This window comes from Pyxicephalus adspersus, chromosome 5, assembly GCF_032062135.1.
Source record: "Pyxicephalus adspersus chromosome 5, UCB_Pads_2.0, whole genome shotgun sequence".
Taxonomy (NCBI): Eukaryota; Metazoa; Chordata; class Amphibia; order Anura; family Pyxicephalidae; genus Pyxicephalus; species Pyxicephalus adspersus.
Genome location: NC_092862.1, coordinates 74999978 through 75018574, shown reverse-complemented (window position 1 = coordinate 75018574; position 18597 = coordinate 74999978). Strand labels below are relative to the sequence as shown.

General features: G+C 35.5%; 1 protein-coding gene and 1 long non-coding RNA gene across 3 annotated transcripts in view; one reads left to right on the top strand and one right to left on the bottom strand.

Annotated features, from left to right (window-relative positions):
* Positions 1-12937, bottom strand: part of GABBR2 (gamma-aminobutyric acid type B receptor subunit 2) — a 306705-nt gene extending 293768 nt beyond the window's left edge. The window contains exon 1 of one of the 2 annotated variants that reach the window (XM_072411881.1): positions 12274-12937. In XM_072411881.1, the coding sequence (XP_072267982.1) occupies positions 12274-12663 (390 nt within the window). In that variant the 5' untranslated portion in view covers positions 12664-12937. The remainder of the gene's footprint in view (positions 1-12273) is intronic. The other variant, XM_072411882.1, reaches the window with a different exon arrangement.
* A 53-nt stretch (positions 12938-12990) lies between these two features.
* LOC140331131 (uncharacterized) lies at positions 12991-18112 on the top strand. Its single transcript, XR_011920865.1, has 2 exons — positions 12991-13117; positions 15677-18112. It is a non-coding gene; the product is annotated as an uncharacterized lncRNA (long non-coding RNA).
* Positions 18113-18597: the final 485 nt, after the last annotated feature.

Here is an 18597-nt window from a genome sequence, read left to right as displayed (position 1 = left end):
ATTTAAAAAAAAATTTCATGAAAAACAGTGGATCACTTTTGGTACAGAAATCTAGACCTCAGTGTAACGCTCAGGAGGTTAAGTTCACCCATGTCCATAATACCCTTTAAGTATATTTATTCATTTTTAGTTAATGGCTTTGTCTAGTTAATATTTGATTTAGCAAAATAAAGGTTACATTTGCCCTTAAAAGAATGCTCGTCTCACCTAAAAAAAATATATCCCTAAATGTGTTATTTGTGCTCTTTGTGTAAATATTCACACAACTAATTGTTTTTTAATATGTCCCAAAATATCTACTGTACAATACTAAATTTCTGTCTTAAATGTTACAGAATCCTCTGACAATTTTCATTTATGCTAACGTATTCTGCCAAAATTTGTGCTGCAATAGCTTGTCTGTATTATTGTGATTAGCTGTTAGTGTCAAAGCAATTCAGCCAATAAAACTTGGAATACAAATCACTTTTGTGAAATATGGATATTTATGCAGATTTATAACAAGCTGGTTCAGTGATACAAGGACATTGTAACAAGATTTTGATTTATTTTCAGGTCATAACTGCAACTGAGTATGCTAAAATATTTAGCTTTTCTTTTTTTATATAGTAGAGCTGTATTTTTTTTGTTCTTTACATTGACACAAATCAAATTAGAGATGCACTAAAAATGCAACTTTCATTTACTATGTAGTACAACTTTCACTCTACAGTTAAAAGATTAAGACATTTTAAAGGAAACTATACATGGTTTAATGGTGGTTAATAATTTTAATTTTAAAGTAATAATAAAAAAATAATTAAGAAGAAAGTGTAACCCAAAAACTATCTTTCGGTATGTTTGGCATCCTGCCTCATTGCATAAAGTTTTCTGAAGCAAATAAAACTATTTTTTGGTGCTTTCCTGTTATCTGGATCTCAGTTTTAAAAAATGTCATGCATCTCACTTATATAACATTTCAATCTCACTTCAAAAACACAGAATCATACCTTTCAACCAAAAACACATGATACCTTTTACCAACGTTTTTACTTAAACTTTAACAAAAAATATCACTGGAATTTGAACAAAAACTTTAATTGCTCCCAGCAATACTTCAAATAGGTTGGAGTTGCTGGCCTGTTGTTGCCACATTAATCCTGCTTAAAAGACAATAGATGATACACAGTTTCCCAAACACATTTATTCCAACACTTTCAAGGTTCATGCCAGTGTCAAAACCTGCAGAACTCTAGCAATGGTTTACTATCTTATACTCAAATATAATTGATATTTATATTTATATTTCCCTGTTTTGTAGCCTTGCCAGCTATCCAAATAGATAATTAAGCCCAATATTGTTCAAAATGGCTGCCGTAAATGTTTCTGCATTGTGATCTGAAACTTTACCTAGAATGTTTTGGTGTGGCAAAAAAACCCTAATATCCATTGATTTAGAAAAAAAACCCACTATATTTAACAATATTGCCCAGCCCATGGCGACCATTCTTGTTTCATTTGTAAAAGTATGAAAAGTTATGTTCTTCAAGTTATATGAGTTATGTGAGGTCTGGATGTTGCAAGCTGACCACATTAAGCCATTGTCTTGCAATTACCAGAAACATTGCCAGCCCATTATACACACCCAAAAAGAATATTTGCTTAAAAGGGGAAAAACATTGAGATATGATATTATTTCTTTGTATTATACATTAGTATCCAAGGACAGCCATATGTGCTTTTTACATATGCTGACTCTTTTCTGATTAGTAATGCCCACTAAGTCTACCAGTCTGCTAGGAATGAACAAAATCCATGCATAATCTGTAATGGTAAGGTATCTTGGTGGGTATTGATTGGGAAGACTGTAAAATGCAAACACGGGCTAGAGCAATTATGAGAATATGGTAAGATAAGCATATAAAATAATAAACATTATACACATTGCTTTAAGGCAACCACAAAAGTATTACCTCAAAATGTATGATCACTTACAATATAAAATAGTTTATCTTGAATTGTCATGAACATCATTGCTAAACTTTTATTAAGTCATTTATTGGCCTCAAGTCTTGGTGCATTTACATGTAGTTTGTATTCCCAAATTAAATGTAATCTAATATAAAAATATCCAAAAGTGCATATTTTGTTGGATAATTCAAAAATTGCTTTCTTGCAAATTACGTGAAACTTGGCCACACAACATATTTCTATTTAATACAGGTTTCCAAAAGTCACTATTTAGCTGACCTTCCTTTTTCCTGCCCCTAGCAGCTCACACTTCCCCAGTAAATGCCAGTCTGCTAACCTTTTCTTCAAGGTCTTTATTCTATAAGAGTCAGGATTACAGAGGGTGAACAAGCAAGTCCAGACACATGGTGCCCATTGGATTACCTGGCCAGATTTGTTTGCCAATAAGGGGGAAGGTTATCAGTTGTGACAATGCTTCTCAGCATGTGCAGCAAGTGATACAGCTGAGTACAAATGTTTGGAGTAAAGTTTTGTTATTCACTACAGGCTTCAGCAGCGATGTTGCCCTTCTGGTATGCTTAACAGTCATCTGTCATCAATCTGCGAAAGAGAATGCTTTTTTTAACGTAAATTAGATACTTTTATGTAATTATATCTATTTCAACTAAACAATTTTTGGGTATACTACTTTATGTCTAAATGGTTTAAAACCCCAACGTGATAAAATAAAAAACATATATTTTAGCTACTATCTTGTAAGAAATGTTAGGCTTTGTAACAAAAAGGTTGTAGACGTCAAATAAAGCAGCTGTAGCATGCAAACAGGAATTTTTTTTAAATCTGTAAATTACTGTGTACATACCAGTTACTAGTGGTCAACAAAGCATATTGAACTCTTAAATAGCATACAGCTTTTGGAAAACATATTGTCAATTTTGGATAAAAATATAACGCTCACAGCTTATATGAATGAGGTTTTAGGTATTACCTAAAAGCAGATTTTTTTTAAAACTTCTAGTTTATTGATTCAATAAGGTAACATTTGCAACAGTTTTCTTTTCCTTTTTTTGACCAAAGTTCTGGTGTTTGAAATAGGATGCATCTGAAAGGCATACCATATATAATTTTTTTTCAGTCTAGGTGACAATGTGCATACCTTTATTTATAAATTTTGGGATATTTATGCAAAAATGCTAAATGTACTCATAAATTGTTTAAATATCTCCAAATAGAGAATGTGCTAAATGTAAACAGATACATACAGCGAAATGCTGTCAAAAGTGTCACATTGGTTAAAGTGTCATTTATTAACATAAGTTGACTCAATTTAATTGCTTGTGGAAATTTATACTGAAAAGGTAAGTTTTACAGGGTGTAAATCTGAGTACAAATATAGAAATAGCAGGTGTAGCATTACTCATTATTTGTCACCTTTAAACGATCCTAACACTTGCTAATGTCTGCCATCATTTTTAGCATATCTTTTAGAATTATGTTAAAATTGAACCTTTTATTACCAACATCCCAAATTTACATATGTGTAACCAATTATTATATAATAATTTATGGAAAAAATTATATTTTATGTAGAAGTGAACATGTACATTATTTAGGCTTCTAAATGCTCAATTAAAAAGTCACCCAGGGATACATACTATTATCCAGAAAAAACACTTTGGTACACCTCTTATTTAGTATTACTTTGATTTTTCTCAACTTTATGGCTAAGTCTACTAATTCCACCATTTCTTTGTCTAGGAGGATTGAATTTATTTGGTCACAAAGACACACAGGAAAGTAGAACAGCAATTAAAAGGCTTCAAAAATAGATTCTTCCTAAAATGCAAAATGCCCTATGCTACATATATTTACTTATTTGATATAAATTTATTATGATATTTATGTACAGAAACACTTAGCACCCATTTAGGTTTCATTTCAACAAGATCCTATCTGTTAATAAGAATTGTAGATTATTAAAGGCTAATGCAGTTTACTCTTTGTCATCCCCAATAAACTTGAGAAAAAAATTGAAAATAATCCATATTAGGAATGGATAAACTTTCTTGTTCTGAAAATACCAACTGCTTTCCTGTTTCACAAATGTTACCTAATTGCTTACAAGATAACATATTTGTTTTTATGGCTTTTTATTATTCTGTTGGCATATGACACAAGGATGTTTGACATTATTAAGGCTGTAACGCTATAAAAATATAGCCAATATGTTAAATTGGCCACACAAAAAGGATCTGATTGTACAGAAATCAAAGCCCTTTGGGTTTACATACACTGAACAGTTAAAGTTCATGTAGCAAAAAATATATTGATATAATATATAATTTATTTTTGTATAATATATATCTATATTAAAGGTCTCAACTTTTTCAAGGTCTCACAGAAATGTCAGAGAGAAATGCTGAATCTATGTGACCCTCTTCTTTTATGCTGAAGACCTGAGAGGGCATCACTGTCATTTCAGATATCACTGTAAACTATCTTGTCTTGTTACAGAGAACAGTATCCATTGTATGCATGAAGTGACCACCTCCACTGCTTTGCTGTTGAGATTATTTTTGCATACACGGTGAGCTTGTAAAGTACTGTGTTAAAATGATTTCTTTTACACTGTCTACTAACAACTATGACAAACCTAAATTCTGCTATTTGTAATGTGTGATCCACAGGGCCTGGCTACACATGAGCCAAGCAGTAGGATAGGTACAACTGACAAATTTCTGTGGACTTCGAATATTCGCAGTGAACTAACTGAATTTGAAAAAAGCGCAATACAAATGGAATTAGGTTTTGTGCAACCAAAGGACCTCAGTGGATTAGGTATTACAAATTCCACTGGAAATCTTGTGACGTTTCCACTCTGTTATATATACTTCAACTTGTTCACTTATTTGGAAGTATTTTAACCCAATCTGACAATGATACTTTATATGGAATAAGTAATTACTAAATGCACAAAAAGTGTTTCACTAACAGCATAGTGTATTATGTATAAAGATGCCATCATTAGCCAGTTTCATGTGAAGAGACAACTTCTACTAAAAGATGTGTTTGAGGACAAAACTATACCATGATCAAGCTAGTCCCTACAAATATGGCTCTTGACCTAGGTGTTCGTGGTTTACCAGTAGTTATCATAACTATGCCATTCTATGATATGGGTAGGACTGACCCACCAAAGGTGTGAAAAAAACTCTAGTAGGCCCCTGTTGCCTCACAAAAAAAGGTTATCACTGCACCAGCTATTCTGCTGGCAGGCCCTCCTTCTCACTTTTTCTGGTAGGCCCCAAGAACCCGACTATGGTACATGTCAGCATGGAAAACATGTAAAATACAAGCATTTACATTTCAGAGCACATATATACAAGCATGAAGTGTGTGTATGTATATATGTAGTCATGTTGTACATGTAAATCATAGTATGATGCCTATTCTATTACCTAAACTGTGAAATATCATGCTTGCATTTTATGTAAATTATGTAAATCTTTGTTCACAAAAATATTTAAAGCCCAAATTAATACTTTCATGTTGAAAATATCCTACCAATACCCAAATTTAGGCAACTGTTAATAATTAATAATGTTACAGTATCCTAGGGCTTATTATTAGTAAAATATTGAACATAAGTTAAATACTAATGGAGGGATATTGATTAACTAGCGAGAATATACTATAACACACGAGAAGGTCATATGAATAACTTAAATCTGTTATTTGCTTATCCAGTTTATTCTATAAATTGCTTAGATTGTTTTTTTATTTGAACTGCAAAGTTGAATTAGTGGAAAAATGTAGATGTGGGAAGACAAAATACATTTGTCACTTGAATTGCTCAAAAATTAACTGATAAATCACAAAAACATTCAAATTGTTGCATTATAAAATATAATTTATGTTTCTTAATGCATGACACTTCAGCTACTATATTTTAGTACTAAACCAACAATTAGGATGTATTGAAAACTAAACATTTGACTTGGGATCAAGCTAATGTTCATACTTTCAAAAACAGTCCAGATTTTATTGACCAAGATTAGAGTATCACATACAAAGAGTTCAGTAGCAGAATTCTCAAACAATGTGAGGTGGAGGACACTGTAATAAGTCAGCAGTAGGCAGCCTAGCAAGATCTTTTTAGTCTTTAATGAATTGATTCTTAACTCATTATCTCTTTCCAGGACCATCTTGTTTTCATTCATTACTCCGTTTTATTCTAATCAATGTTTCCATTTTTTAAAAACTCCAATCATTTTTGTAGGCATAATTCTTACCACTACAGTTCCAGAGTCTTTCCGCTTCTCAGAATATTTTTACTTTCAGATATATGTATGATTTACATAAACCCAATATACTACATATTTAAAAAATATCCTGGGGGATAAGGCTTTACATTCTGTAGCAGATTAGTATATGTACGTAAGGTAAAAAAAATGAATTTGCAATTTTGGCCAGTATAGCTTTTACAAAATTAGTGCAGCCGCTAATATTTACTGGGAAAAATACCATCAGCAAATCTACAAGGAAAACATGTACATGTAATTTTTTGACATTACAGGTAAAGCTCAAAGTCAGAGCCCTCATATTTTTAGGTGAGCTTTTACCATTTTAAAATTGTGTTACATTTAGGAAAAACAAGTCTGTTTTTGTAATTCAGTAGTGTAAACATAAGATAAGATTGAATCATGTTTGTGCGGACAAGAATTTGTAAGACAATGCCATTTTCACAGGCTCGACATTTGGAATGACAATGGTGAGTGTTTGTAAATGATATAAAACGCATAGGGGTTATTGCAGAGATTTTTTTTATTTTATCTTTTAAATGCTGCATGAGAAAGCACAACAGAGCTAAATAGGCTCTGCCCAGCTCCAACATGGCCTCCGGAGTTTACAAAAATTCCCACTGACGTCAGAGACTACATCCTGGGAATTCCTCTATAGCTACAATGAGGAAGCTTCAAGTTAGGATCGTGCTGCATTACATTCTTACAAAACACTGCACTGTCTTACAAGGGCTGGCTCTTGTAAGACAATCACTTTATGTCTTAAGAAAATAGATGAGTGTATCGCTCTTTTATATAAACCTTTAAAAATTAAATGCAATTGGTTGTTTTCTAATTATATTTCTTTATGAAAGCCTATGACTAAAATTATGTTTAAATAAATCATTTTAATTAGCAATAAATCGACTACAAAATGTTGCTAAATATGAGTTCCTTTTCTAATAATGTTTATAATAAAAATTAATGTACTTTGGATTGATTTAATTTTCTTTGTAAATTACAATAAGTGTAAGCATAGTACAACATACTTCTATTTGGTCTGAAAAAAAATCTTTTCAATACATTTTACTGATTTTGTAATTCGTTCTTTAAATAGGCCAGTATCACATATGATCAATCCATCTGGAAAATGCTTGCTAATTATAATGTTGTCATAACTTGTTGCCCTAGAACTGTCTCCTAAATACATACTAGATCAGGTGAATATAATAATTCGGTTTACTCATCATAAGGCAGAAATAGTAACCCTTCGAGCAAGTAACTGAGTATCCACTGATTTCCCTAATCGCCTTTTATGTCCAGATGACCAAACTCATCTCAGCCAATTCATCACTCATTTATAATCGTTTTTTATTTAAATAGGAAAATAAATATTTATCCCCTACAGATGAAACCAGCACAGCATAGGAATGCTCATCACTATGCCATATGTGTACCTTGTATCCCTTAATAATTCAGAACCTTACTAAACCAATAGGTTTTTACACACAAAGAGATCGATGCCTATCATAGGAGTTGGCTAATTACAAGGTACTCAAAATACCTGGTTACAAGATCAAAAAATATTATTAATAGTAATGTTTTAACACTAGTACCATATTGTTATGTTAACTCTCACTTTGGGCCTGATTTATTAAAGCTCTCCAAGACTGGAGAGGATACACTTTTATCAATGAAGCTGGGTGATCCATCAAACCTGGAATGGATCTGGTTCGGGATTGAAAACATTTGCTAACAAATAGCAAATAGCTTTTAAGAAATTCATTCAAGGTTTGCTGGATCACCCAGCTTCACTCTGGAAAGTGTATCTTCTCCAGCCTTGAAGAGCTTTGATAAATCAGGCCCTTTGGGTACAAGATTTTATGAACTTTGCCTGGCAAGAGAGACAACCAGTTTGTTCATACTTTTTCCAGCAGCAGACAGTTAACTACCATTCGATTGTGAGCCCCTTTTAGAGACAGTTCGTCATATATATTTGGACTTTGTAAAGCGCTGCATAACATGTTGGCGCTATATATATACAAGGTAATAATAATAAATAATAATAATACCAAATAAATATGTTTTTGAAGCAAATTTTAAAAAAATGTGTCCTTGTTAACAATTTTAGGCAACACTATTATTTGAATTTCTAAAGGTATCCACTACATACAGTAAGAACTGTGCTAAAAACAGAGTGTCTATTTGAGTTGTATGCAACGCACTGCTCCATGAATGATCAGTAGAAATACAGTAGATGTATTTTCTGAAGCCAGTACTTTTTTTAACTTCACTGTCTAAATTATCACGCACATTTAAACTTACTTACACCAAACTCTGAAAAGGTAAGTGGCAGAAAGGTGGATATCAAGATGTTACAAACTTTTCAGACAATCACATTACAGAAATTGAGAGTGAAGAGGATGGATGTACTGCTGTACAGGGGCCATTTCTGTACTAAAATTGTATTAAATTTGTATTACATTTCTTGCAGTGGGTATTAGATACTGCTGCAAGTTATTTAGACCCTATTTCATTTCATGGCTGCATTACATTCAGAATCACGGACCCTTTTCTCACCAGCCTTACTGTTCCCGACTCACCCCTTTCATTTATTGGATTTGCATTCTTTCAATGCACCGCATGCATTACTACAGGTTCATGTTTTTAGGAAGCTTTGCACAGCACTGCTGTCAACCCTCCCACTAGGAATGATCTACCTGCATTGCAAAGAGAAGCTCAAATATCTAATAAGAATCTCCTTGGGTATAACATAGGATATCTAATGTTCTCTAATGTATTCTCTACTTTTTTTAACATGGGGGAACCCCTGCAAAAATTACTATATCCACAGCTCATAGTAGATCAGTGTGGTGTTAACTGAGAAGAATGCCTCTTACATTGATAGTCAGTGGGTAAAATGTCACACTTCCAGATAAGTAAAAAAAATCATTGCCACTTAAACTGACACTAAGAGGCACAAATTACTTAATGTTCAAGGAACCCCTAGAAACCTCAGGAGGAACCCTAGGGTTCCATGGAACAGTAGTTGAGAAACACTGCAATAAAGTAAGATTTAAAGATAAATAGGCTTAAAATACAAATAAGCAAATAGGCCTAGATTTCAGCAAACCCCATCAGAGCTCTGTACAAGGTAACCAGGACTATCAGGGGATCCTGGTGCTGATTTATATAACCAGGGTGCATAAGGAGGATACTCTATGACTTTAAAAGCATCTTCTATATATGCCTGTGCACATCATATTTCTGTGTCCCTCTGTGAAATTTATGTAATGGAACCAACAAAAATAAACATCCAAGACATGCAAATGTAAAAGGAAGCAAAACAGAGGCACAGCAATCCAGCATATCTAGTTTATCAATGTCTAAAAATATGGGATGGAAATGTTGCTTTGCCGTTTGTCTATAGCATTATGCCTTATATATATATATATATATATATTATATACATATATATATATATATATATATATTATATATGTATATATATAATATATATATACATACATACATACATATACACATATAGTAAAAAATGTGCAATAGAAACAAAATATGCCATATTTTATGATAAATAAGTCATCTAATTAATTGATCTCATATTCACTGCAGAAATTTCCCAATCTGACACTATAAAACCTTTACACACCATAAATGATGCTTACTGTTTTCCATTCAAAGCAAAGTGACTCCTGCATATACGTAATACTGTTATGTTAATAATACTGTGTCTTAATATTTGTGAGGCTTTAATGTAAATTAGCTCAAATAAAATACATGTAGTATATTTTTGTTGATCAAAAACACAGATTAAAGAAAACAATTTAAAGGACATTTTGATACTGTAACTGTAAAAACATAACTAGTTAAAAAAAAAGGAAGAAGCTCGGTAATAAAAACCTAATTGAGCAGGGATTTATTTGTTATTAATGTTAATTTTAAAACATTACATATTTTATTTTACATTTAGGACTATTTTGAAAATGTATTGTTTCAAGGCAGATTTTATAAACTCTTTGCTCAGCGTAGGTTACAGAAACATGAAACCCACATTTACTAGGCCTCAAAGTACACATATAGGCAACTTTTTTTGTTATCTGTAGCTCCTTTGGCCAGATTTGCCCCTATATTTGCCCTGGTGACCATTGTCACTAAGACAGAAAGCAAAAGGAAATTTTATAGTGGTCACTAGAACAAAAGGTGAAGTCACCCAATTTGTGATGTGCATTCTATTGAAAACTGTATTTTCGCCTATTTTGGGGTGTTCTCCTTATATTTCCTGTTTGTTGTATCTCTAGAACCGGGGGTAGAGTAACTCTCCCCAGTGAGACATAGACCAAAATAATGTTATAGGAGTTTAAACCTTTCCTCCTACCTCCACCCCCCAGAACAAAATAAATTATGGCAACCACTTGAATTCATGTTTCATTTCCCAGCTGCTTTTTTCTAGATTTGTATCTGATTTTCAGATATTGTTCTGGTTTGCTAAATAAGGCCTAAAAAGATATTATTGCAGTGTGCGTAAAATGTAGTAGTCTCGCTAAAAATTCAGCACCTTATACTTTTTATTATTATTCCTTTAATTATTAGCTTGAAATAAAATGAATAGTAATTCTGAAATAAAATGAATAGTAACTCTGTCTCAGCATCTATTTATGTTAGGAATATTTATAAGGGAAATCCCAAAACTCCGAATGCAGCCATATTGCTAGATACAGATTATTCTGTGAGGTTTAGTACCTCAGGCACAGATTTTTTTAATTCATAAAAATGCCTAATGGATTAGAAATTACCATTTAAAACATTATACAAACATTACATAAAATGGTACCAGAGCCAAAGACTAGCAAGATGGAGATTTTAAAATGGTATGAAAAGTAAATCCATCTTTTTGATGGTATATGGGTGGATAGTATATACAGCGTAGTATGTACTCGAGTTACGTAGTAAGAATTATTGCATGGGTATGGTATATGGTATAGTTCTCTTTAATTCATTACACTAAGAGAACAATATTATAGTGTTTTGGGGTTACGTATATATTTAAAAAGTCATAGAAGTAGTCCAGCAGAAAGAAGCTGAATATTTTACAAGGTTGCCTTGGAAATGGTATCAAGCATCTCTACAAGAAATGACTGCCATCTTCAGGCACTTGCTCAATCAACAGGGTCATCCCAAGCATGTTCAGTAGAATGAGACAAGAATCTTTTCAGCCTATTTACATATTCTGAGTTTGCAGATTTTCACCTATTAAGTAGCACTATCTTTATTTTGACCTCTTTACGTGAGTCGTGTTGGATTAACTAGACAGCACAATCAATAGCAGTAGAAATTTTCTATGATACATTAGATAAGTGTTGCTCAGCCTCAGCAATGCTGATTGGTATTCACTAGCTATATACACCTAGAAGAAATCATCTCCTTATAGGCAGTAGAAACACTGCAATGGCCAATTTAATTCGTTCCTTGCTTTCCAATTCCATTTTGTCCATGGAACATACATCATGATAATTCCATATGCCAGGTGATGATATAATATAGCTTTGACCTGCTTGCCTAAAGCCTGAAATAAGACATTTGAAATGCATCTGTTGCTCAACCAGCTGCAAAGAGAGATCCATCAAGGCTGCAAATACTGAAGCTAAGGTTTAGTGTGAGTCCAATGGAAGAGACGTGTATGTTGGAAAGGTAGGCATGCACCTATGCAGCATAATGGTGCTGGGAGCACATACTGAAAAGCTGAGCTGCATTTCTGCATTCTCTTCATCATTACATTGACTCCCACTCAAAGAAATGTGCCTTGTTGCTATGTTATAGGAAAATCACTGCACAACACCATCAAACAACTGATGATGACAGCTGCAATCAGAAAGTCTTCTACTAGCCATAGACTAGGTACATACCTTTACACCCTGTACATGCAATATAATGATCAATTCCCAGGCTTCCCACCATCCATCAGGGAGGTCTACAATGGATGTAGGTACATAAAGCATAAAGAGAAGGTAGGTGAATGTCTTACCGCTGTGTCATAGAGCTTCAGGTCCAGGACGTAGGGATGCAGTAGGGATTCATTGCGGATCTGATCGATAGCCAGAAGCACGGCAGGCAGGATCCCCCTGCCGATATTCCCCTTTGCCACGGTTTCACTAAGAGGCATCAAACCCATAATAGACAAGGACGTACTGTTAGAAGGCTGCTCGATTGTCGTTCCGCCTGATCCACTAACCAAACCCGGTGCCAATCCCAATCCTAGCAGCAGCAGCAGGCATTGTGGCGGCAGAAGTGGCATCTGTATGGCAGCTTTATGGAAGCCCGGATCCGTGACAGCGGCACCAGCAGCAGATCGTGCAGCTTCAGCACCACGGAGAGCACCGGCTGATCTCCAGGACCTCCTCCGGGACACAGCCATTGTAGTGACTGCAGGGGAGATGGAGCAGGTCCGCCCTCTATACAAGGTACACGATGATAAGATGGGGCCCCGCGGAGCTGGATATCATTTACATGTCCTGCCTTCCATAGGGGGGTGCGGGAAGAGCCGGGGAGGACCATGGAAGTACACCATAGCAGGTATCCAAAGTGCTCTCTTCCAGGAGACCTCTTCCTCTCTTTCCTATTTGTTTTCCTTCGAGGATCAGGGTCTCCCCCCCACCCCTCCTTTCATATACACACCCCTGACAATCCTGCTGTCAGTGGCACCTCCTCCTTCACAGCTCACCAGCACTGCTACAATCACCAGCACTGCTACAATCCTAGGTATGAGCACCTAGCACAACCCTGCACCTACACAACCCTACACCAGCACTGCTACAATCCTAGGTATGGGCACCTAGCAGAACCCTGTACCCGCACTGCTACAATCCTAGGTATGGGGACCTAGCTTAATCCTGCACTAGCAGTGCCAATCTTCTGTGCCACTGAGAGAGATCAAAGCACTGTAGTCACACTGTGTGCTGGAGGGGAAAAGGCTGCATTGCCCTGAAGCAGGGGCACACTTAGCTCTCTCTGATGTCTATCCCATAGGGATGAAGGATCATTAATTCCTTCCCAGACTGTGCCAGCAAGTGCTGATGCTGTTGTGCTGGGGACTGTTATCACACATTGCTTTTGCAGGCTTTACATGAAGCATGGCATCCCCTGCATGACTTTAGATGTGCATGATTTTTCCACTTACAATCAGCTAAGCCCTCAGGTATACAGTGCATGATAACCAAATCTCATGGTTAGTGAGGTTGTATAGGCAGTGACAGATATAGACAGTAGGCCATGTGCAGAACTTACTTGGGCCCCCCACTGAACTAAAGAGGGCTCCAGACAAATGCTGGTTCTGTACTGCAGTATGAACAGGCAGGAGGACACCAGGAGCCATGCAGGATCACTTTCTGCTGCCATAGAACCTGCCCCAAGAGACAAGGAGTATTTTGTTAACTCTTGTAGACATCTATTCTGGTAACAGTTGATTAAAAAAAATTTTCTTACTTTTAAAACATTTCCTCTCACTATATTTTGTGCTTCTGGGACAGGAAGGGAAAACTCCACAGTTACTATAGAAAGCACAACATAAACTGACAAAGGCTCTGACTAAAACCAAAACACAATGTATTGCTACACATACCCATAACGCCTAGCTCCAGAAAAAAATAAACTACTTTTCTTCCAAGGGGCTATCCCAGCAGTGCAAGGGTATTTTATATATATATATTTTATGACTAGGGGTAAGGTTGGCATTGTTGTGTATTTGTATGTAATGCGGTGCTGTTTGTGTGAAATGTGCAGTTTGAGCATGGTTAGAAATTATGGGACATTTCTTTCCAACAGCAAACGAGTAGACAGAAGCTTGGTGTCAACGAAATGGGGAGTGGGTCATTATTTTTATGGGGGTTTAGTCTTTTGGTGTGGTGGCAAGAAGTATTTGGAGTTAAATATATTAGTTTTGCGCAAGAAGGCAGCCAGGTGCATAGGTAGGCTACATGAGGAACAAATAGAAGCCAGGTGTATTAGTAGCCCAGATATGGCTAGAAAGGCAGCCAGGTGTATCAGTAGCCTAAATGTAATTAAAAAGGCAGTCAGGTGCATTGTAGTTCAGTTGTGGTTAAAAAGGCAGCCAGGTGTATTCATAGCCCAGATGTAGTTAAAAAGGCAGCCAGGTTCATTGGTAGCCCAGAATAGGAAGAAAGGGCAGCCATGTGGGTTGGTAAGCCTGATGAGGACAAACGAAGCAGCCAGGTTCATTGGTAGGCTAGATGAGGAACAAAAGGCAGCCAGGTGCATTGGTTACCAGATCAGAAACAAGAGCAGCCAGGTGAATTGTTTGTCCTGATGTGGTTAAAACGACAGCCAGGTGCATTGCTAGCCTAGATGAGGTAAGAAAGGCAGCCAAGTGCTTTGGTATCCCACGTGGTTGGAAAGTCAGTCAGGTGCATTGGTAGGCCTATTTGATGTACAGCGCTGCATAATATGTTGGCGCTATATAAATCCTGTTCATTAACAATATTAATAATAATAGACCAGATGAAAAACAAAGAGCAGCCAGGTGCATTAGTAGCCCAGGTGCAGTTAGAAAGGCAGACAGGTGCTTTGGTAGCTCACATGTGGTTAAAAAGGCAGTCAACTGCATATGTAGGCCAGGGGTTGTGGTAATTGGGGTCTGGGGGTGTGGGAGCTTATTTGATATTTAGAAGTCCCCTTTATTAGGTGGATCACCAGCCCCAAAACATATGTTTAAACCTTTATAAAAGCCTGTATAGGCATCTGTAACAGCCAATGTTTTGGCATGAAATCCTTCCCAGACGCTGGGCTCTGCAGAGTAGCAGTTGGGAGCAGTAAACGCAGATTTGAACAGAGGCACCCTTCTCTAAATTCTAAAGAGGACATATGTCACAACCATAGAAGCTGCAGTTTCCTGACATGTTTTAAGAGTGAATGCTCCACACTGACATCTAATTTCCCTAAACGAGTCGTTGACTTTGAAGGAAGAATAAGAATGAACATTCCAAATGCTATCATAAATAAAACCATATTGATTGTTTTCAATGTTTTAAAAGACATATTATAATGTGAATAAAGGTTTTTAGATGTTGTTGGAACAGTTCCTTTTTAAAATTAAGCTGGCCTTTACCAACTTTTGTTTAATTTGGACTTTCCATCATTTGACCTGATTTATTAAAGCTCTCCAGGACTGGAGAAGATGGACTATCATGGAAGAACCTGGGTTATCCATCAAACCTGGAATGGATCTCATTCAGGATGGAAAACATTTGCAGCAAATGGCAATTACTTTTAGCAATTCAGTAACGTCCTTCAAATAAATGCAAGAAATGCCGTCACGCCAATAGGGCGTTTGCTCCATGCATTAGCTTGTAGCTATCCTTTTCAGCATGTTCAATGTTCCTGGGCATAAAATATCTCTCAGTTTATTCTTTCAGCAACTGAAGTGATTCTTTTCCAATCTCCATGTGTTGAACATGATTATAAAGATGATCTGGGACTGGTTCTTTAGACTGTGGTCTGGAAGCCAAAGGTGCCACCTGCTGGTAAGAAGAAAGAGTCAAGAAGAGTTCTGCGCAGGACTGAGGTCAGCCGAGTATATTAATTCAAAAACATCATCTTAATAAGCTGTTTGATAATGCTTTCCAATTATTCCTTCACAAATGTGGGGAAACAATAGTGATTTTATCACATACATGTGTGTGATCACAGATTGTGGTATGGCAATTAGTACTCTAATTTTGAAAATCCTGCATCCTCTTGCAGAATCTGAAGTACACTTGAAGAATGATGGCATCATTCCACGCAATGTAGAAACCATGGGCAAGCTAAGTGTAATTAATATTTTTCCACATTTTTTTTATTCACTGCAGTTTTTTAACATGTAGGGTACTGAAAAAAGGCGTAGGCTTTGTGCACAAAGTTAAGAATTAAGTATACATTTCTAAGTATGCAGTGCTTCTTTCATTAATTCTTCCTCTTTTCATGAGTTGCTTGTCACAGAGCAGTGAATCACTATTCAGTTAATTTTGTTTTCCTATTAAACTAATGCACAGAAACAAACTGTTTACTATATATATATATATATATATATATATATATATATATATAAAGTGAATATAATTAACAAAAAAAAAAAATGGCAGGCAGCAACCTAAAGGCAGTAAGTAATACATATACAGCAATTACAAACTTGTCTGTGTTGATAGGAATCGATCATCTTTTTATATTGGTACAATGCATTTTTTTCCTGCATTCCTCTTTGTACAACTTTTCTAACTCATGTTAGATTGCATGGGAGTCATGAATGAATAGCCACAGAATAATAATCAGATTGGACATGGGTTTGACAATTCAATGACATCAACTTTTTACATTTTAGATTGTGCAGCAAAGGGTTTATTACTTTTATTGCTGATATTATTTTTATTACTATTACTAATATTATTATTATTATTATTATTATTAATAATAATAATAATAATAAACAGGATTTATATAGCACCAGCATATTATGCAGCGCTGTACATTACATTTTTTTATGATCATTTGTTTTTTGAAAAATGTACCTTTAATTTCTGTTGCATCAATAGCTTATAGGAAATCACCAAAGGAAAGGGAAGTTCCCTATATGACAGTTGCCTCCACAACACATATAAAATGATGTTATTGCTTTTATTTCCATTCACAGTAAAAATGCTCATCAGTACAAATACAGTAATGAATCTCCCCAATTGTGACATCTAAAACTAAAATTAGGTTATGCCAAGAAATTCCCTTTAAATCCATTTTGTGTAGTGTTACATTGTTCTGTTTTGCTCCAATGTTTCCCTGTATTTTGCTGTGTTTTTTCTGCTTTCTACCTTCACTACCCTCCAGGGCCTGCTGCTAAGAAACATCTGCAATAATTTACTTAATGCTGCCACCTCTGTGCTTCATGGTAATGATACCATTACAATGCTGTGCAGTGAATGGGTTTTACCAAACATCCGTTTAGTGCGATGGCCAAAAAAAATGTCAATGATTTATAGCCATAGAATCCTCGTACAGCTAATTTCAGAATCTCTTCTTCTGGCAAACTATAGGTGCGATGTCCTTCTGAGTTTAATAAATAGTGGCTGTACATTCTCTGTCACTAGTAAACCACCTGGACACCATTATCTATATGCATAGTTTTTTTTTTCTCAGCTAATAAGGATATGTTCATGCTGGCCATGAGGTTGTGATGCATTTACTGGTTCCTCATGCTAGGAAACCGCTACCTCTCAGGAGACATTACATATAGCTTCTCCGGGAGGCAGCTCTATAGGGAATGAACATTCCCTATAGCAGTGAGCGATACTAGTACTACAATGTGAGTGTTCAAGTGGCTGGGAATCCACAGGGAATCGCGCCAAATCCTGAGGTAGGTCTGAACCTGCTCTAACTTCATCAGAGCTGTCATTGTTTCTTAATGGCCTAATTTGTTGTTTGCAGTCACTCACTTTTGGTAAAGAATCTGTTTTTGGTGGATTTTAACCTTCCTATTTCATTTCTTATTAATTGATTACTTCTAAAAAAAACCCTTGATGGGTGGATGTCAGTTTATAGGAGTGGGCAAGCTGTATCTGCGGGTATCAGCCACATGTATTTTTAGGCTTCTAATAATAACAAAAAACCCCAATCCATATGGAGTGGATATTTAAACTATTCAAGGCTAACATTGAGATGGCTTCTCATTGTGCTTTTGGTTTTATCTTGTGTACATTATTGCCCTGTACTCTTTATATGCCTTGTAATGAATGGTTCATGTCTTTGTGTCTTTTTTTTCATAACAATAAAGTTTAAGAAAAAGTATGGAACACTAATAAAGTGTTATTAGGGCTGCTACAGCACTATGCATTTTTTACGTTTTTTTATTTTAGAAACTGTTGGTATCACAACACTAATCATCAGAGACTTTAACCTATGGAAACAGTAACTAAGAATGAAAGAGAAACACATTATTGGTTTACAAACGGAAAATATGTGGAGCTGGTATAATAAGTAAACATCATAACTGACCATGGCCCATGGATCAGGCAGGTCAGCTGACAAAGAAGACAGTTCCTAATGCATATTATATATACAATACATACAGGGGCAACCATTGCTGGTCTTCTTTGGAAAAATTCTAATGACCGGTCTGGCTCATACAGTTGTCAGTCGGAAACCTAGAATTAACACACTATCAATAAGTGTCAGAATTTCTTACACCTGTTGGCTATCAGACTTAAAATTCATAAAATTTGTTCAACATGATGTTTTGTTTTTTCCATTTAAAACCTTATTATTATTTTTTCATTTTTCGGTACCATTAGGACCTATAAGGAGGGCAGGG